Source organism: Anguilla rostrata, chromosome 8 (assembly GCF_018555375.3).
Source record: "Anguilla rostrata isolate EN2019 chromosome 8, ASM1855537v3, whole genome shotgun sequence".
Classification (NCBI taxonomy): Eukaryota; Metazoa; Chordata; class Actinopteri; order Anguilliformes; family Anguillidae; genus Anguilla; species Anguilla rostrata.
Window position 1 is genome coordinate 49,228,762 of NC_057940.1, and position 21,415 is coordinate 49,250,176.

General features: G+C 42.0%; 1 protein-coding gene and 1 long non-coding RNA gene across 2 annotated transcripts; one reads left to right on the forward strand and one right to left on the reverse strand.

The window, feature by feature from the left end:
• Positions 1-724: 724 nt before the first annotated feature.
• Positions 725-11,213, forward strand: LOC135260258 (uncharacterized). The gene is made up of 5 exons (XR_010331515.1): positions 725-741; positions 1,494-1,723; positions 4,565-4,825; positions 5,971-6,077; positions 9,804-11,213. It is a non-coding gene; the product is annotated as an uncharacterized LOC135260258 (long non-coding RNA).
• Positions 11,214-11,703: 490 nt separating this feature from the next.
• LOC135261860 (aquaporin-10-like) lies at positions 11,704-20,325 on the reverse strand. The gene is made up of 6 exons (XM_064348525.1): positions 20,090-20,325; positions 18,698-18,824; positions 14,367-14,504; positions 13,807-13,925; positions 13,188-13,405; positions 11,704-12,573 (listed from the first exon to the last, which is right to left on the reverse strand). Exons 1-6 carry the CDS (start codon positions 20,174-20,176, stop codon positions 12,309-12,311), a joined length of 954 nt encoding a protein of 317 aa, XP_064204595.1. The 5' UTR covers positions 20,177-20,325; the 3' UTR covers positions 11,704-12,308.
• Positions 20,326-21,415: the final 1,090 nt, after the last annotated feature.

Sequence of the window (21,415 nt, forward strand, 5' to 3'; positions counted from 1 at the left end):
TATATACATGATTTTGATATATATACATAATTTCTTGATATATATACACATCAAAACCGAAATATATACATTGTTTTTGATATTTATACATTGAAAACGATAAATATACATCATATTTGATATTTATACATCAAAACCGATATGTATATACACATCATTTCTGATATATATGCATTGAAACCGATATATATATACATATATATCATTCGGAACAGGCATATGTTTGGGCATCCCATTGGGTCTTTATTAAGACATAATCAGTGCAATCCAAATTAATTTTTAATTGGATTTAGACTGAAAATTATATTATATTCTGTAAGAATTTTGATGTGAATCTAACAAATGAGACAGTGAAATGTCGCTAGCTCTCCGATTTTAATACAGGCACATATTTGGTCCGCTTCTTATGGGTCTTCCTGGGTTTTGCCCGGGTTTGTTAATGTGAGCCGTGCTGTTTCTGAACGAACTTTGCTTTTAATTTCAGCTACTATATGCAATGGCTGACAGAGCCAGAGAACATGTGCAAACACTTTTAGACAGTGACACGTTTATTGAAACACATTGGCTATACAACCAAAGAAATTATCAGTGGGAAAAAGTGGAAAGTTTTAAATCTAATCAAGCATGCATTTCACTTGCTGAAGAGGAGACTAAAGACAGATATCCCCAAAACAAAGATCAGCTGCAATGAAGGCCTGGAAAAGCATTTTCAAAGATAATAGGGGCGACATAGCTCAGGAGGTAAGACCGATTGTCTGGCAGTCGGAGGGTTGCCGGTTCAAACCCTGCCCTGGGCATGTCGAAGTGTCCTTGAGCAAGACACCTAACCCCTAACTCCTAACTGCTCTGGTGAATGAGAGGCATCAATTGTAAAGCGCTTTGGATAAAAGCGCTATATAAATGCAGACCTTTACCATGAAACCAAAAGTTTGGTGATTGAAGTTTGTCTGTTGATTGTGAAATTGGTGCAGTTACTGCAACCAAATATTAGACTTTATTGCTTTGATTTACTATTAAGCTTGTTAACTTTGCACAGCTGAAAATGGGGGGAATTAACACACAGACAACTGTTTCTGTAAAATGGCAAACATATACACATGTAAGTACCAAGCAGTCCTCATATGTGGAAATTTTTCTAAAGCACACACTGATCTTCCTATCACATGCCATCATGTTTTGTCAACTGTTAACTAATAATAATGTTGTGTTAATTCACTTTTTTTGAATGAAAATCTGGCCCCTTGTGACTAATGGAGCTTTGTGATACCATTGGGATAAAACTCTTACTCTTTTTCATGAGGACTATTTTTATTTATTCAGGGAAAGCCAATTGAGATCAGACCTCTTTTTCAGCGACACCCTTGATAAAAATGAAAATATCTTCCATTTACACATATTAAGAGACCCAATGCGAAACTCAAATGTTGTCCAAGATATGAAATCTATGGATCTTCCCTCATTTGTTTCCCCAACTTCTTGTTTTAATGTAACAGCTTAACCAGAACCTTCCACGGTATGCTGGGCTAGTAAGATGCCAGAAGAGCTATGAGGAATGGCAGAAAACTCCCGGACAATACGCTGTCATAGGAGGAAACCCACAGATCAACGATGATGACTATAAGAATATGATCGCTGAGATGAAAGCCTACGAGTATTCTCCTGGAACAACAGAATATGAGATTGCTGTAAAATACCACCTTGGATATGTTGGAACATATGAAGAGTTAAGTCATTTTTTCATCTTGGTATTGATGAGGTGGCATGTTAGTGAAACATGTTAGTGACTAAGAGTCAATTTCCTTACAGTATTATAGATGACCAGGTCATCCTTATTACCGGGTAGTTATTCAGTAATTCATTCATACATTCATTTATTCATTCATCCATTCATCATTCATTCATGAGTGCAAAGGTAGATTTCATCTGAGCCCCCTAAGAGAGCTTTAAGAAATTAAGGTATTGTTTCGGTGAATGACATCAACTGAACCAAAAGGAAGCAAAATAGGCTGCAAATAATAGTTTAAATTGTGACAGATATTTCATTCACTCAAGGGTCCCTTGGAATCAAAGTCATGGAGTCAAAACTATAGTGTCATACAAAAAGCAGCTTGAGGATTAACACTTGCATACTTAACTTGCTCTTAAATGTCATCATTTCTTTACTGGCAAAAAGCAATGTCTTAAACACTCTTAATAAATCAGATGAAATGTGCATTCAAATGACGTCGGATTTATGAGAAACATTGGCATAAATGATTGGCCCGCAACACCTCGACTGTGCTGCAATGATTTGCAAGCTCAGTATCCACATGCTACCTGCCACATTCTGCATATCTGAATAGTAGTCTGGATAATTTCTTCCTCCAAACTGGGTAAGTCACCTCAAGAGTTTCCTTTCCTCCTCATTCTTATGCAGGTACTGTTAACAGCTCTGCACATGTTTTGTAAAGAAATTAATAGTCAGACATAGACCTGCTTCGTCCCCTACATGTTTTCTTTAATTTCCACCTAAATATCATATGAATGTGCGCCTGTCCTTGTCCGACGCCATAGCTTGGAGAAAAGTGCACCCGAGATGCACTGGAATGTGGTAGAAGACGAATCAATCAGGTCCAGGTGCTCTCTACAGTATAAACACTCTTCGCTACACCAACCAGCGGCCCATGTAAACCGCATACGCTAACTGGAAAGTGGTTAGTATGAGGGACTTACATAAATACATGATATATAGGCTGATTACAAACAAGAGGAATATGTGGGCTAGCTTCACACAAGCAGTGGGGATTAAAACAATTTTCTAACACACTAGAAATTCTTTATTTAATAATAATTTTGAAATTTAATAATATATTCTTACATTCCAGTTTTCCCAGGAGACTCCCAAATTTTATTTCCCTTTCCTGGTGTCCTCCCAAGATCCCAATTTTGCCAGATTTCTCCCATTTTAGGAAAAGTTCTCATATACATTTTTTGTTAAATAAATAAGCAGTATCAATGACATCCTAACAATACCCATCTGTGAGGGAGGGGAAGTGTGAAGACCAGACGCGACCAAACAGGGGATCTGTAAGTTACCGAAGGGCACTCCAGTAACCACTCGTTTCGTGCGAGACGAAATAAGGGGGTGCTATACTCCTAAGGGACGTATCCCAAATAATGAATAATAAACACCTAAATTGGTAACTGAGGAAGGAGTATAAAAAAATTAAGGAACAGGGAAATGAGAAATAAAGAACAATAAACGACTTCGAACCGAAGCTGAGAAAAAGAAAATGTCTGAATTCTTTGTAATTCCTTGGTTCCTAAAATACTTATACCTTGCTCAGAAAAGAGTCAGGGAACTGGCTAGAGCGAAACACATTACACTCAAGCACCGTTCCACTGCCTACTGACGCTTTAAATATCCAGCCTCAGGTGTGGCTGGTAATCAGCGAAGATGTGAGCAGCCAACAGGTGAAACACATCACCGTGGTAATCCTGCATGAATGCAAGGAATGTTATGGCGGGAACAATCATCCCACAGGAACCAAAAATAACGATTAGCCGAGTGGCTAATCTGCAAGCTCGAAACTAATCGTCCCCAAACACCAAAATAACGATTAGCCGAGTGGCTAATCTGAATGCTAACAACTGAGCCGGTGCAGGCACGGAAAAATGATCTACCCTGCACAGAAACCGTGACACCATCCCTGATTTTAGTGCACAATTTGAATGAAAGGCTTCATGGTTGAGCACTTAATGGGCCAGGACAATGTCAAACAGTATTGACATTACATTACATTACAGGCATTTGGCAGACGCTCTTATCCAGAGCGACGTACAACAAAGTGTATAACCATAACCAGGAACAAGTATGACGAAACCCCTAGAGAGAAGTACCGGTCCAAGTGCAGGGAACAACCCTAGTTCAACTTGGACCCTGAAGGTTAACTGATTAACACTAACACAACGAGAACGGCAACAACGAAATCTATGGAAAAAATACAAGCAGTAGTTAAGACAGTTAATGCACCTAAGTCACCTTAGGTGACTATTGAGAGTCGGAGAGAAGCATTGTAGGTTTTAGTCTTTTCATTGGATATGTTGACAATAAGAAAACATTTTTTTAAATGATGCTGCCCTTATTCTTTAACTTGAAAGAGTCTGTCACTTATTCCTATCAATGTCTTAATCATGTCTGTAGAATACTGTGAAGAATACCTAATTGATTTTGTCTTTGTCTGCCAGAGTCGGTAGGAAATTGAAACTTCACTTTATGATATGAAATACATGATAATATTTTGGAGCTATTATGGAATGCAAGTTCTATTCCTCATGCTACTTAATTAATTTGTTCAATGTTGAAATGAGATTGAAATTGCATGTGTCTACTTTGCAATGTCATGCAAAAAGCAACTAGATCTAGAAAAGTAAAATCGTAATCACCAGCTTAGGTTTCACATGAATTTAATACTTCAAAATTCACTTCAAAGCGAAGCAGTTCCACAATATAATATGAATTCATGGATTTAGCTTTGGATTTCGGAATGAACTTATTTTTTCTTTGTTTCCCTGCATCAAATAGTCTAAAGAATACAATTGAATCTGGAAGGAAAATCGTGGAGAAGGATCATTTCATTCCAAATGGCACACTTGCTATAGCTCGAACAAAAAAAGAAGCTCTAAAGAAACTTAAGAATTCAGAGCGAACAGAGCATTCAAAGCTTTATACGCTGGTGACAAAAGAGGACAAAAATGGAAATCTTCACCTGGCCATGCAGGTTCTTTACCAGGATCACCGTATTGCCTTGACAACTGCAAACAGCAGGGGCGCCCCAGAATGCAGGTGAGTCATACTGTACAACAGAATGCAGGTGAGTCATACTGTATAACAGAATGCAGGTGAGTCATACTGTACAACAGAATGCAGGTGAGTCATACTGTACAACAGAATGCAGGTGAGTCATACTGTATAACAGAATGCAGGTGAGTCATACTGTATAACAGAATGCAGGTGAGTCATACTGTATAACAGAATGCAGGTGAGTCATACTGTACAACAGAATGCAGGTGAGTCCTACTGTACAACAGAATGCAGGTGAGTCATACTGTACAACAGAATGCAGGTGAGTCATACTGTACAACAGAATGCAGGTGAGTCATACTGTACAACAGAATGCAGGTGAGTCATACTGTACAACAGAATGCAGATGAGACATAACATAACACTCTGCATTGATATTTAAAGTGATATACCAGCCATAAGGGCTATATGCCATAATGTCTCTGTTAGGGCTGTCCTGTGGGTCAGTAACATCCTCCCTCTGCTAACTAGCTTCATCCTCCATTATTGGTGCCCATCAAATATGCCAATTTCTAGCTTACTGTGTCATCCTCATTGACTTACACTGCCTCCCAGCTAACATTTTGGAAACCACCAACACAGCAAATAGTAGTTAGTTATTTATTCACTATATTATCTGAGGTTATTTGAAGAGTTTTCATACACTGTGGGTCCATACTATTTTAATTCTAATCACTAGGACCAAGCATGTTTATTAAGTTATCTTACATTATTTAATAGTCCATTCTTTTTCTAGAACGTTAGCTGGGTGGCATTGTAAGTAAATGAGAATGATTTAGCAAGATAATTATTTGTTTTATTTAGTTTTTTGACTACTGATAATGGAGACCTGCACTAGAGTGAAGGATACTGCTGTTCCCCGTTACTGCTCTGAGGATGAAAATTTGATCGTCTTAAGTGGCAAAAACATTTATTTTATGGTTATCCTCTTAAAAAGTATGTATTTACCTCCAAAGGATATGTTTAAAAATGCTGATTTGGATCGTGATGGGTGGAACACCTTGAAGGGTGGTACATTGTAATTGCTCTTGGCTTTCAGTCATAATGACCAGACAGCAAACAGACACTCACCTCCCCCTGTTAGAAACAGCTTTAACAGCCTCCGTTTCCTCCTTTTCTCTCTCCAGGGCACTGCTGGCTGATACGCTACTGCGTGGGGATGGTGAGACCCTGCTGAAACAGGCCATGATCATGGCCAACCCAATATCTTCCCAGAAGCTCAAAAGACAAGCAGGTACAGTATTTACAAATTTCAGTGTTAGTGGGCTAGCTGAAAGCTGGTCTATATTTATTAGGGGCCAAGCACCAACGGTGCAAAGGCACCAGTAGCAGCTTGTGTGGTCTGGAGGGAAGTGGGCGAGCTGCTTTAGCTGCAGTTCTATCGAGGTATGTGTCTAACCAAGGCAGTACTAGTGTTACTGCATATTACTGCTATCCTAGTAAGGTATATGGACTCTGAAATTGTATTTGAGAACAAATTTGTATGCAATTTTGAATAGCACTGCAATCTTGGTGCACTAAATACATTTTTTTAAATGAAACTGAAAAATTTACTTACAGGTCTGCTACCATTACTTATTATTATATTATCTCTGTCGCATTCAAAACTCACCCCAATACGACCGATTTCACAGTGGCAACCATTTGATATTAGAAAGAGGACTTGTTTATTTAATTGACAGCGTTGTTGTTCACTCTAGGGCATGACAATTTTTCATAGTAGTTTTCAGTCCCAAAAAGACACACCAAGTTTAGGGAAATGTGACTACTTGGGGGTACTATACCAAAAGAACTGGTTCAAATGGCCAGTTCTCAGAAACAAGCAAATAATTTTGGGAGAACATTACAGTAATTGGTCCGAATTGGGGAACAAACTGATTTTCCTTCCAACAGTCCTGAGAAGTACATCCCACTTAGGCCACGATTCTTAAAGATAATCAAATATGAATATTCAAAAATTGTGGGAAAGATATTTGACCACACCTTCTTTAAATCCAGCCACTGTTCAAATTTTCAAAATATACAAATTGAGGAAAGGAACCCACGTAGATCGTGTGTATCATGTTTTGTGCACGGACTACAGCACCACCTCACATTTGCAATGTTGAAATCATTAGTGCAGACATATTCTTTAATCCAATGCACCGCAGAGTTGATATGGATGATATTTGCATGAGGTTTGCAGTCCATGACAAATTATAAGTTGTTACAATAAAGTTTGACTGAGCAACAATGACATTTCTAATAGAATTCAGATTGAATAGACAGTCACTCATACGGCTTCCCTCCCCCCTCCCCCACATTCACACAGGGTAGCTGCAAGCAGGCCATAAAAACCCTACCCCTCTACCACCCCCACCCCCCCCCCCCCCACCCCCATAAACACGACTACAGCGTGTAGTTCATGAGCCTTGGCGTATAGCCATATTATTACTTCTACAAGTATGATGGCCTTGCAAATTGTTTCATTTTTCATTTATTTCTTGGACAAAGAACAAAATTGGGCTGTTTGATGACAAAAAATATTCACATTTCTGTATGCATTAGGCTATGACATTTCATTAAAAAAAGAAATTGAATTATTTCCTAGCAGCTAACCTTGAAAATGTTTCCTTGTACGCCAGTTCGTTGCCATGGAAAGCATGCATCATATTCTTTAACTGCACAAATGACTGCAACATGACTTGCCTTCACTTTCTATACTTTCTATACTTCTATACATGAAGTGATATACCATTTATAAGGGCTATATGACTAAATGTCTCCTATCACTACTGCACTATTGAACAATGGTTCATATTATGGTCCTAACTGTAAATATGCAAATTCTTTATTGAATACATTATTCATAGCATCACTATCACAACTTCACTTCCATATTTTAAACCAATCTGGGAAAGGGAATTATTCTCAATGATTGCTATCGCTGTAGGTTGCACCAAACGTATGCTAGAGCTACGGTGCTGCAGAAAGACTGTAATGAACTGCATGCAGGATTCAGCACTAGTGGCTGACCGTGCTTTGATCGAGTGGTGCGCTCGGCGTAACCAACTGTGGTTGAACCCAAGGTATTCACTATAATCCGCAGTCTAGATTTTTTTATGTTTATGAGAAGCATGCTTTACTTGCATTTCACATTACATGAGCACTTGTGGACAAGAACAGGACAGGCAGGACGGCAAGGATGGAGAGCAGCAGGCAATGGGGGGTGGGGGGGGGGATAAATAAATTTGCAACGGTGAAGAGTGCCTGACTGGCAAAGAAATGTGTTAACAGAGCGGCAAAATTACGCTATATCGAGAAATACCATCTTTGGGTAAAAAACGCTACGGTTGAGGGTCAGGCACTCTTCACGGTAAGAAGAAGTTTCAGGATTTTTTCGATATTGCTTGTGTCTAAAGTACTGCGATGGAAACAACGACAGATCTACTCAGGAGCCACATCTGTCCAAAATGTAAACGAGTCAGGCAGTTTTCACGGTCGGGAAAATTTTTATGACAACGTTGTCGTGCACATCAATGTCATCAAGCTAACGTTATTAATAAACGTGAAGTTGTTATTTCGATGGCGATTAATAAGTCATGTAATGTTCGAACCTCACATTCATGCTACTAGTTTAGCGTTACCTACACACTGCTTAAGTTAATATAAAAAGAATGTACTTACCGACGAGATGAAGGGGCGACATAGCTCAGGAGGTAAGACCAATTGTCTGGCAGTCGGAGGGTTGCCGGTTCAAACCCCGCCCTGGGCATGTTGAAGTGTCCTTGAGCAAGACACCTAACCCCTAACTGCTCTGGCGAATGAGAGGCATCAATTGTAAAGCGCTTTGGATAAAAGCGCTATATAAATGCAGTCCATTTACCAAGTAATAACGCAGTTTGTAATGAGGTTAGTTAGCCTACTAAATAAGAAATGGTGGCTTGCTAGGTAACGTTAGCTTGTGGTAGTTGGAAGTGTCTTGAATGCAGAGACTGTAAAAAGGTTGAATGTCACTCTACCCACAATGAGGGTAAAGAACACTGATCTCAGACCTGCTGTTTTCCTATTGCGTTTATGTTTTAACCAACAGATGTCGCTGGTGAACATTTCAACCGAGCCGCCCCACTGTAACTGTAATTTAAAAACATAACTTAAAAATACATTTAAAAAAAAAAAATTATAATAATTTCCCCGATGCTTAGGCCCGGCGGGGGGTCAACTTAGGCCTGAAGGGCCGCCGGGCTTGCAATACACTGGCGGAAACCCTGGCTACGATTACAAACTAGTCTGGGGCCATTTGGCCTATCGTCACCAGATTAGCCTTGAAATAATCTGTGATATGTGAACCTCAATAATTATTTTTTTAAAAGTACTTTTTAAGACAATATGGCTGCCACATGTAAATCAATTGTCAGGGGTGTGGCCATTTTTACTTAAACAGCTGTACCTCTGGAATGTCCGATGGCTATTGAAATTACGATTCCAATGAGGTAGAAGTTGTTATATTTGCACAAACAAACCAGTATGCATGAGTTTGAAAAAAAAAAACCAAGTGATTTCTTCCAAGGCCTCCAAATGTGGAGTCGTCTGTTTAGTCTTAGACTTTTGTTATAAAACAACGGCAGCAGCAGGAGAAACAATACATGTCCTTTTATGAAAACCTATAAATGTCATTTTACTGGCTGAAATGCTTCTCGATGTATGCGATGACAACACAGACAGCAATGATCATTCCTCTGGAGAACTGCGAAATAAACGATGGACATTCTATCCATGTTTCTCAGAGTTAGCATGTTTTTGGGACTAAAAACTACTACTTGCCGTGATAAGGCAAATGTAATTTCAATGATCAATTGTCATTAGCAACTGATGTTTGAAAGCATACTTATAGTAGAATAACAGTTCAGTAAATCATTAATTCTGTACATCGTGTTCAGTATTGCTTTTGTTGTGAAATGTTTAAATGTTTTTACTCTAGGTATACAGATTCGTTCATTCCAGGGAGAATTAAGAAGTCTTACAGAAGAAGGGACAAATTGCTACTACAAAACCGGTTACATGAAGTTAATCAGCGAGTATCAGAAGATGGGCATCATCGACCAAAACGCAGAGGGTAGACTGAAGACGTGGGTGAAAGAAAATCAGCACCTCAGCAAAAATACACCTGAGTATAACCAGATACTTCAGCGCCTCAAATCTTTGGGCACCTAGAGCATGAGCTCTGTAGTTGCTGGTAATAAGGGTAAAGACGGAGTGTAGCACAGTGGGTAAGGCACTGAGCTTGTAACCAAAAGGTCGCAGGTTTGATTCCCGGGTAGGACACTGCCGTTGTACCCTTGAGCAAGGTATTTAACCAAAATTGCTTCAGTATATATATGCAGCTGTATAAATGGATACAATGTAAAAATGCTGTGTAAAAGTTGTGTAAGTCGCTCTGGATAATGTAATGTAATGTAAGGACTTTACAGGGCCCAGAGTCTAGGGAGAGGCCCTAAAAAACATGTATTTAGCAGGCTTTGTTGTGGAGTTGGGGCCAGAATTTCCTGCAACGCCCTGACACAGAGATGTAATAGGAAATGAGAAATTAGAGATGGACAGACCAAAAAATAGAATGGAAAAAGTGATTTTTTTACTATCAATTGTACACTGTAGAACTACTTTGTGAGTGTGTCCATCTCAGGCATATGCTATAATAAATTAATTAATAATAATAATGAATTAATTCTGCTGACTTCAGGAATAGAGAGTGAAAATGGGTTTTCTTCCACACGCATCACTACTGTGGCCTGCTGTTTGGTGAGAAAGGTCCAATGCGTTGGCTACTGATGGGTTTCACTCAGCCACCAAAATGTGTCCGCTTCATCCTAATGCTTTCTCGGGTCAATCTGTTCATAGATTGGCCACAGGTGCTGCTGTCTGTTCAGGTAATAGCCACTGCAGTGCTTTCGCAACATAAACCAAATATGGTGAAAGAGAAGATGGAGAAAATAATCAAACCTATAATTTCCCGATCATGTTTGCATGAGGGCAAAATGGTCAAAAAAAGAAAAGAAAATGAACTTCTAAGAAAAGCCTTGATGAGCAGCATTATTTTTCGGTCAGTTGTCATTTTTACCTGTGACTTTGGTTTGTGAAAGATGATTCCGTGCCCTGTGATCTTCGACTTTTGTGGAATGTTCTTTATTTAACTTGATGTCAACTTACCACAGAGCCAACCAGGCTATAGTAAACAAATATATTTATGCATGAAAAAAACAAGTCACTGGTGTAAATTAAGGCAATGCCTTTTTTGTCTTTGAGTGAACATTGAACACTGTAGAACTACTTTGTGAGTGTGTCCATCTCAGGCATATGCTGTAATAAGCTTTGATTCTGCTGACCTCAGGAATAGAGAGTGAAAATGGGTTTTCTTCCACACGCATCACTACTGTGGCCTGCTGTTTGGCAAGAAAGGTCCAATGTGTTGGAGAAGCAAAGGAGAGGAATGTATTTCCATGTGTATTCAATGTTTCAATAAAAAAAATGTTTAAAAAAAAAGGTTTTTTCTTGCAACAGCTGAGTCCATATTTCAATCAATATACAAGGTGTAAGAAGCTGGATTTGATTTTTCAAAGAATGGAGGCAAGTAATCTTGTTCTTGACAAGCATAAATTATACACTTTAACTTACATGTTACTACCTGCAGGTTCACATGATAAGATAACATTCACATCTTGCAAATGCTTAATTGGAATGGCTACACAAAGTGAATGTCAAGCTTTCTATAAATTGTGTCTTGTTGAGAATGCAAAGAAAATACAAAGAACATACTCTAATTTAGTAAGTTTATTTAAGAAAATATATTACGGAAAGAAATGTGTATTGCAGCTATATGATATACCACCACTGGCAAATGATTTTCTTTCACAATGTGAAAAAAGGAACAGCAAAAAGTATGAAAGTATACATTGTCAAATAAAACTCAGAAATATGCCCACTTCTCAGTACGGTGCATTCACAGACAAATAAACTAAATACAAAAATATTTTCATTATTTATTATGAAATAACACTATTACCAATACTACACCATCCTATAACTAATAGCATACTTTAGCCTTTACTATAACTAACACTATTGTGTATATCCAAAAATAATTATTCTGTGAAAACCTATTTATGTTCACTGGGCTCTCCATGATCACAATTAAGGATTTACGAAAATGTGTTTGAGGGCTAACAGAACTCTCATCTAATTACCAAAATCAAACAGCGGATTCTATTCCATTCAGAACCTATGATGGAACCTGTAATGTATTACAACATTACATGATGTAATTCTGTAGTGTCTCAACAGAAGAATGAAAGGTTCTAGTGATGTCACAAATTGTGCCCACTGTAAATGCGTATGGGTGACCACACCCACGACTCAAACTAACTGAGCTACTGTGGCTTGCTCTGCATGCCAAGCGTCTGTGTGATAATTATTTACGAAGCTGTCCGTACTACCCCTCCTCACCCTTCCCACTTGCAGCCTTCTTGCCCTCCTGCCCTTCGTTGGGGCAGCCCTTGGGGGAATTCAGGTCCAGCTCGACCCCCTCCAGCTCTAGAGCCAGTTTGTTGTCCACGGTTTGGCACTGGTCGGCCTTTTCCAGGTGGAGGTCCAGCTCTGGGTGATGTGCCTCAATCAGGAGCACATACACTACGGACCCCACCAGCGCTCCAACACAGGGAGCAACCAGAGGGACCCACCACCATCCTCCCCCTGCCCTGAGAGAGAGGGGGGGAGGGGGGAGAGAGGGGGAAAGAGGGAGACACAGAGAGGGGGGACAGGAGGAGACAGAGAGAGGGGAGAGAGAGAAGTAGGACAAGAGGGGGGAGAGAGAGAAAGAGAGAAGAGGGGAAAGAGGGAGAAACAGAGAGGGAGCAGGGGACAGAGAGAGAGAGAGGGAGAAGAAGAGACAGAGAGGGGGGAAGAGATGTGACATCGTGTACCATCATCTTAACCTAATGACTGCAGACCACTACTAATGGTGGCTAGCACCACTACTTCCTGAATATCCATTAGCTTCGGTTTGATCCATCATTACTTAATATTATTTTATTAGCATCGGTGTGTGTTACATTAGTTTGTATGATGGGGCACATGGTCAGAGGTAAGAGTGATGTCTGAGTCGGAGGTGCCGGTTCAAACCGCGGGCGTGTGAAGTGTCCTGAGCAAGACACCTAACCCCTAACTGCTCTGGCGAATGAGAGGCATCAATTGTAAAGCGCTTTGGATAAAAGCGCTATATAAATGCAGTCCATTTACCATTTACTATGTATATCTGTGTGAATTAGCTGGGTGTGAGGATGCATGTTCAGGGGGTGTAAGGGTGACCTACCAGAACACCTGCTCTCCCCAGCCCGCGATATAGCTGTACAGCCGGGGCCCCAGGTCTCGGGCCGGGTTGAGGGCGCCGCCGCAGTTTACGCTCATGGACATCCCGATCACCAGGACAACCAGGCCAAACAGAGGCGGTGCCATCTCGGCTGGGATGCGGGTGTTCCTGCGGTCTTCCACGGCCAGGATGCACACCAGCAGCATGCCAGTCCCAATCACCTGCCCGGGACACAGCCAGTGTTAGCGCACGTCGCAACAGCAACCACAACAACAACAGCAATAGCTACACCAACACCAACTGCAACAGCCACACCAACAAAAGCAACACCAGCAACAGCAACAACAGCAACAGCAGCAACAGCAACAGCAGCAACAACAGCAATAGCTACACCAACACCAACTGCAACAGCCACACCAACAAAAGCAACACCAGCAACAGCAACAACAGCAACAACAGCAACAGCAGCAGCAAGAGCAACAACAGCAACAACAGCAACAACAACAACATCAACAGCAATAATAATAATAATAAGAAGAAGAAGAAAAAGAAGAAGAAGAAGAAGAAGAAGAACGCTGTGCCTGGGGTAGCAGTGATCTCCAGAAGACTCAGGTGAGCTTACCTGGTCAACGAAGCCACTCCACAGACTGAGGTAATCTGCAGGGTAAGTGGCGAAAATTGCAGCGGTGGCAGTCGGTCCTGTTACAGTCAGTTGCCCATTGCTGAAGTGCATAATGGCATCTACACACACACACACACACACATGCGCACACGCACATACACACACAAACACACACGCGCGCACACACATACACACACAAACACACGCGCGCACACACATACACACACACATACATTCTGATTCATATTTTATTCATATTTTTTGTGTTTCTCATATAAACTTCACCCTAGTAAACTGTAAAAGCTAATATTTAGCTGATGCTAATATTGAAGCATAGAGATATGTAATTAAAAAAAATTAACTATCTCTAATTTTGCCCACTCAGATTAGCTCTTGAATTGGGCCAACAAACTCCTGACACTGCTGCAAGTCCTGGTAAACTGCTCCATATGATAATAACTGCTCAATATGGTTAAAAGCTACTCCATACACTGCTTAACCCTCTCCTGTATGGAAAGAAACTTTCAGTATGGTGGTGCTTTCTATCCCCGCCTGCTCACCATAGTACTGCAAGGCGACAGTGGCAGCGGCAAGGAAGGCCCCAAACACCTGGAAGAAGACATAGAAGGGCAGAGTCCTCCAAGGGTGCCTTCCCAGCATGCACAGGCTGAGGGTGACTGCAGGATTCAGGTGAGCTCCTGGACAGAGAGAGCACACTCACCACATGAACACTTACCACATAGCACACTCACTGCACAGCATGATTACCACATAGGACACTTACTGTATGGCACACTAATCACAAAACACACACTTTAGTTCCAGCTCTCAAAGTGGTGCAAACCCCAAACTAGCTTGCTTAGTTACACTATTGTCCATGTCATCAACTATATTTGAAATGCAACACCCTGTTACAACCCCAGTCATAAGTTTGTGTTTACTATTGTGTGTGTTTCTTCATTCAGATTGTCATCTAATTGGTTGTTTCTGTACCCAGTGGCTCGACTTGAAAATGCCACTGTTTGCCGCCTACCAGCAGAGGCTTGCTCTTAGAACTTGTTTGTTTGTGTGGTGTGTTTAGAAATTGCTTTGTTCGACTTTGTGTATTCAACCCTATCTTAGTTTGATTCCAAATCCCGTATAGCCCTTCTGGTTCGGTAACTGATTATATTTAATGTATGACCATTGACTCGTTCCCTTCGACACCGATTCTTGCCTTAACCCTTCTCATTTTGTGTCTGACCATTCGCTCTCATATTCGATTCCTGCCTAGCCCCTCTGTTTTGTTTGCTGATTGGATTTCATGTTTGACCGTATGCTCGTTTTGCCCTCTGCTCACCATGCTGCAGTTAATTTGTGTTCCCAGCTGGACTGAAAATCCTTTCATCGGGACATAAGTTTATTATTTTGCTTAGTTACTTTGGCTTTATTGTTTTTGAGGTTACTCTGGGTGGAAATTTAACACTCTGTAGGGGGTACGCTATTCAGGCTTTTCATTTTCAACTATCTGCTAACTGTCCAAAGCTCAACGTTCAAAGCCACCCTGTGCCCAATAACCTTCAAAGACTAGCCAGCATTCAGCTAGATTTGGATAGGCAGATAGAGATGGGAGTCACTGGTCGGTTTGCAGTAAACAGAGCTCCTCTGTATCCATTGTCTGTGATTTCCATACCATTCCAGTGCATTGGCATGGACATTGTCAGGTCCTTGGCAAAAAGCAGTGCTGGGTATCGCTATATTTTTGTTTGTGACTATGCCACCTGATATCCAGAGGCTTTCCCACTACGCTCCGTAACTACCCCAAGATCATCAGTGACCTAGTCCAGCTGTCCAGGGTTGGCTTTCCTGCAGAAACCCTGACAGACCAGGGTACAAACTTCACATCCCTCCTCGTGAAGCAGCTCCATGTGCAGCTAGGCATCACTGTCATCCAGACCAGTTCCTATCACCCACAAACTGTCAATCAGACCTTCAGGAATATGTTGAAGAAGTTTGTGGATGACACCAGGAAAGACTGGGACAAGTAGCTGCCCTGCTTGCTATTTTACTACCAAGAAGTACCTCAAACCTCCACAGGATTCTCACTATTCGAGCTGGTGTATGGGTGGCCTGTCCAGAACCTCCTAAAGAAGAGTTGGGAAAGTCCGTCTCCAAGCTCATCAGAGACGGGGATTGTGCAGTATGTGATGCACATAAGAGACCGCCTGGAGAGGTACAGGGAGGAAGCCAGAGAGAACTTGCAAAAAGGCCAGCAAGCTCAAAAGAGGTGTTATGACTAATATGCCCACCACAGAGAACACCATCCAGGGCAGAAGGTCCTGTTTCTCCTACCCACCTCCACAAGCAAATTGCTAGCAAAATGGCAAGGTCCCTATCACGCACAAGATGGGCCCTGTCACTTATGGCACCACCCTGATCAAGGTAAGGACAAACAGACCTACGATGTCAACCTCATAAAGGAGTGGAAGGAGAGGAAGATGGGAATTGTGACAGCCTTTATGGTGCGCAAAGTGGACGAGGATGAAGAAGAGGCTTACGACCTGGAAGTGCGGCAACAATGCAGCCAGGGGTACTTAAGCCACCTGAAGGAAAACCAAGTCGGTATTCTGTAGATCATCTTCTCTGACTTCCCTGACCTGTTCCAACAGAAACCGGCACTACAGGACCTAGGGACTATAGCACACCATCTACCTGAAATAGCAAATACCTCAGCATCATAGACCATACATGATACCTGAAAAGCTTTTGGAGCCACAGAAGACAGAGATTGCAACAATGTGTGACCTGGGCATGATTGACCCATCATCCAGTGAGTGGAACAGTCTTATTGTAATTGTCCCAAAGAAAGATGGATCACTCAGGGTGTACATGGACTTCCGTGAACTGAATCCCATATCTCAGTTTAATGCCTACTCAATGCTTCGCACCGATTACCTTATTGAGAGAATTGATCAGGTAAAATGCATAACAACTCTTGACCTCTGTAGGGGGTATTGGCAAGTACCCTTGGAGAGGTCTCCTGGGAATATACTGCCTTCCGCACCCCTTTTGGCCTATTCCAATTCACAGTCATGCCATTTGGATTGCATGGAACCCCTGCGACTTTCCAGCGTCTAATGGACAGGGTACCGCCAGGCTGTGAGGATTGCTGCATGACCTACTTGGATGACGTTGTAATCCATAGCAACACCTGGAGTAATCATCTCCAGCATTTTCGGCGGATCCCTGGAAGGATCCATGAAGCAGGATTGTCCCTCAACCTGCAGAAATGTGAGTGAGCGAGGGAAGAAGGACAATACCTGGGTACCAACTAGGGGAAGGCCAAATTCAACCTCAAGTAGAAAAGGTGGAAGCTATCCGAAACAGTCCAGAACCCTGCACTAAGAAGCAGGTGAGGTCTTTTCTGGGCCTTGTCGGGTGGCATCATCCCTCAATTTTCATCAATTTGCATACCTCTCACCGATCTAACCACCAAAGCAGCCAAAAACTTGTGTTCCTCTCCTGTACTATAGAGTCTGGACTTCAAAGAACGGATCCTGGTACAGGTAGATACCACAGCATTGGGCATCGGGACAGTGTTGGCACAGGGTACGCCTGGAGAGGAGAGACCAGTCCTGTACCTGAGCATAAAACTACTGCCAAGGGAGACTAGATACTCCACGATTGAGAAGGAGTGCCAGGCAATCAAATGGGCCTTGGACAGTCTACAGTACATTACATTACATTACAGGCATTTAGCAGACGCTCTTATCCAGAGCGACTTACACAACTTTTTACACAGCATTTTACATTGTATCCATTTATACAGCTGGATATATACTGAAGCAATTTCGGTTAAGTACCTTTGCTCAAGGGTACAACGGCAGTGTCCTACCCGGGAATCGAACCTGCGACCTTTCGGTTACAAGTCTAGTTCCTTACCCACTGTGCTACACTCTGCTAGGCAGGGAAATTGATCTAGATACTGACCATCGAGCGCTCACCTGGCTTCAGACGAAGAAGGATCATAACGCTTGGGTGACTTGATGGTATCTGGTCTTGCAGTCATCACAAATCCAGAAGAGGAAGGAGGTGATGTGACAGAGAGTTCTGTCACCAGCCACGGCCGCACACTTATTTAACACATACTCAGTCCACGAACAGTTTTTTCCTCCAGTAAAAAGATAGCATGTCGAGTTCTGTGAGTGCACGCACAGAATTCAGGGCAAACTCTTCAACCCTCATATATACAAACACAGTCACGTCATACTACAACTTTACCCTGCTGCACACCCGCAGAATAAATAGGCCACACACACATTCAAGTTTCCCCATTTAAACAATTTTATTTACTGATATGTGGTCTCTGTTTTATGTCTGGTAGCGCATTATGTTTGTTTGTCTTCTGTGTAAATCTGGGAACTTCCATGTTACGAAAACTTCCGCGGTACGGGTGGTGAGTGGGACCAAACAGACTATAAGGCTCCTGGTTATTTTGTATCACTTGGTGTGCCACGTATTGGGAATATGGTGGCCATTAGAACAGACCAACGCACATTGTAAAAGGTAGAAATATTTTTAACTGCTGATTTTAAAAGTAGGCTTAATTACCTTACAATCAGCAGTGATTATATAGTTGCCCAGTGATTTTGTATAGGCAGTGTAATAGTGTTTGGGTAATTAACTGTTAATTAATGAGCCACCTCCGGTCATGGTAGGGACCAAGAGGGTGGGGTTTCTGTTTTAAAAAGGGAGCCTCAGTCCTCAGAGGGGTGGTTGGTGTCTGCATCTAGAGAAGGTAGTTCTAGAATGAGGCATTGTGTGAAATAACAGGAAATGAGAACAACAAAATGAAACCAGATAAAAGCGAACAATTAAACACAGAGGATAGAAATAAAGGATGTATGCCAACCTGACACGCCTCGAGAGACGTAGACTCCAAAGGTGGTGCCTAGGGCAAAGCCTAGGTTGATGGACAGGTACTGCCCCTTGGTGTTCTCAGAGGTTGTCACCTGGGCAGCGGCCCCACAGCCAAACACCTGCGGTTACACAAAGAGCAGCCCTGTCAGCTGTGAGCGCCGAGCCACGCCCCCGCCGCGTACTGACCGGAGCCCAAGGACAGGAGCGCTACACTGGGGCAACTCCCAGCTCCCTGCCAACAGAGGCCTTTCACACTGCCGACTCTGTGAGAGTGTGTGTGTGTGTGTGTGTGTGTGTGTGTGTAGGTGTGTGTGTGAGTGTGTATATGTGTGCTTGTATGTGTGTGTGAGTGCATGTGTGTGTGTGCGTGTGTATGTGTGTGGCTGTGTGTGAGTGTGTGCGTCTGTCTAATACTCTCACACATTAACCTGCTGAATCAGGACGATCTGATTTACCCCATTAGTTTTAGGGTCAAAGTCTCCTCCAGCTTTCCCGTCTTAGTCAACCCACAGATGCTCTATTTGGGACCTTAAGAGAACTGCGGCCAGCGAAAAGGGTAAATCAGGGAGGAAGCACATGACTCGAGTGATGCACGGACTGCTGGGGTCATAAGACAGATGAACAGGGGAAGAAAAAGACGACAGAAGAAAGAAGGAGGGAAGGAGAGAAGGTGACGGAGTGTAGCACAGTGGGTAAGGAACTGGGCTTGTAACTGAAAGGTCGCAGGTTCGATTCCCAGGTAAGGACACTGCCATTGTACCCTTGAGCAAGGTACTTAACCTGCATTGCTTCAGTATATATCCAGCTGTATAAATGGATACAATGTAAAATGCTATGTAAAAGTTGTGTAAGTCGCTCTGGATAAGAGCGTCTGCGAAATGCCCGTAATGTAATGTAATGAGAGAGGAAGAGCACATGCAAGTTTTGGTCTGTCTTTTTGTTACACATTTTGTCACAGCAGTCCAAATGTAGGGCAAGTCACTTGCGCCTATGGCCACTGATTGGGAATCTGCACTTTTGTCAGCCAATAAATCTTTTCAACGCATCTGGAAAGTTGCTGGACATATTGCTGCGCTGAGCGTTTCATCTTGTTTTCCAACACAAAGATGGCCTTGGCAATAACGCGCCACATTCTGCTGTCTGCAAGAATTACACTTTGATAGGTAGCGATTGGCAGAAAAGATGAGATGAAGATGCCTCTGTTTCTGTATGAGGGTTCATCTCACATACTGAAGACAGGACAGCGTGGAAAGGACAAAGACAGTGGAGGAACAGAGCTGGAATGCAGAATAACCTCAGCACAATGATCAGAGGAAAACAAATCCACAATATGTCTATAAAACTATACGTCCGCACACGGAGCCAGAGTCGACAAAATACTCACGATCAAGACGTAGACTCCCAAACACTCGGCCAGGCACTGTCTGAGCAGACGGCTCTGGATCCGGACTCTCCTGAACACGGAGTCCATCTCTGTGCCAGCGCGAAACCGCCAACCCTGGACCGTTCTGACGCTGAGCGGGGCAGGACGTCCGAGCCTGAGCGCTCACAGGTGCCAGAGAATGCGAGAGCTAAATTATCCTGGCCTTATATACTCCAATAGTCTACGTCAGTGTTTGTATCATGGAGGGGGAGCACCTGTTGATTTCAGCATTTCTTTGTAATAATAACCCTTCTTTTATTAGTTCTTTTACAGTTAAAATGAAATTTAGAGAACTGGGAATTATGTAGAAGCTCTACAGTTATGTAGTAGTTTTGAGATTTAAAGACCCAGTGCAACCTCCCTTTTATTACATTTAAATTGTTCCTTTAGTTACTAAAATACAATAAATACGTATTTTTCTACTTTTCTACTACTAGACTTTGAAAAGATAAAAAAAACCTGCTTTGATGTAAAACCTGAATTTCTTGAAATAGAAAGACTCAAGACTGGCCAGGCGGGTCAGTTCTGTCCTAATTATTTATGCATTCACTTTTGATTGACAGCCCGGGCCGCTCTCTCACACTGACCTGGATCAGCGCTCACTCCTCCACGTAACGTCAGTTGTTAGCTAACGTTAGCTAGTTATCATACAACCGTAATAACGGATAACGAGCACAGCAATAACAGCATTAGAAATATTGACCCGTATATGTATGAGCCCATCGCTGTTAATCCTAGGCCTCGCCAAAATGAAAACATTGCCATCGCTGAAGTGGGACCCAAAGTCACTCATGGTGATCAACCAGTCTGAGTGTATCGTTACGCTAGCTAGCTATAGTATCAACACCGCATCAAGTCTGAGTGTATCGTTACGCTAGCTAGCTATAGTATCAACACCGCATCAAGTCTGAGTGTATCGTTACGCTAGCTAGCTATAGTATCAACACCGCATCAAGTCTGAGTGTATCGTTACGCTAGCTAGCTATAGTATCAACACCGCATCGATAGTTGCATTCCCTAGTAAGAGAAGGCAAGATAGATAGTTAACGTTAGCGAAATGTAAGACTGCACTCCGCTATAATCATCTAGTTAACTAGGTTAGTAACTAGTAACTCAGTTTGTATGTATAGATAGATAGATAGATAGATGTGTACTGCACAATTCTGTGACCTTTGATATTTCTAACTTTGCACCGTTTTGTTTTTCCATATAATTGATCCAGACCTTTCGGAGACTTGGATCTTTTGGCAAGGCGTGAAAAGATGCATTCCTATCTCTGCATTCTTT

Coding starts and splice junctions, on each gene's coding strand:
- LOC135261860 (XM_064348525.1), bottom strand. CDS start 20,176: ATGGACTCCGTGTTCAGGAGAGTCCGGATCCAGAGCCGTCTGCTCAGA. Junction 18,825..20,089: donor TGGGAGTCTACGTCTTGATC/GTGAGTATTTTG, acceptor GTGTAACCGCAG/GTGTTTGGCTGTGGGGCCGC. Junction 13,926..14,366: donor TGTCGCCTTGCAGTACTATG/GTGAGCAGGCGG, acceptor GTGTGTGTGTAG/ATGCCATTATGCACTTCAGC.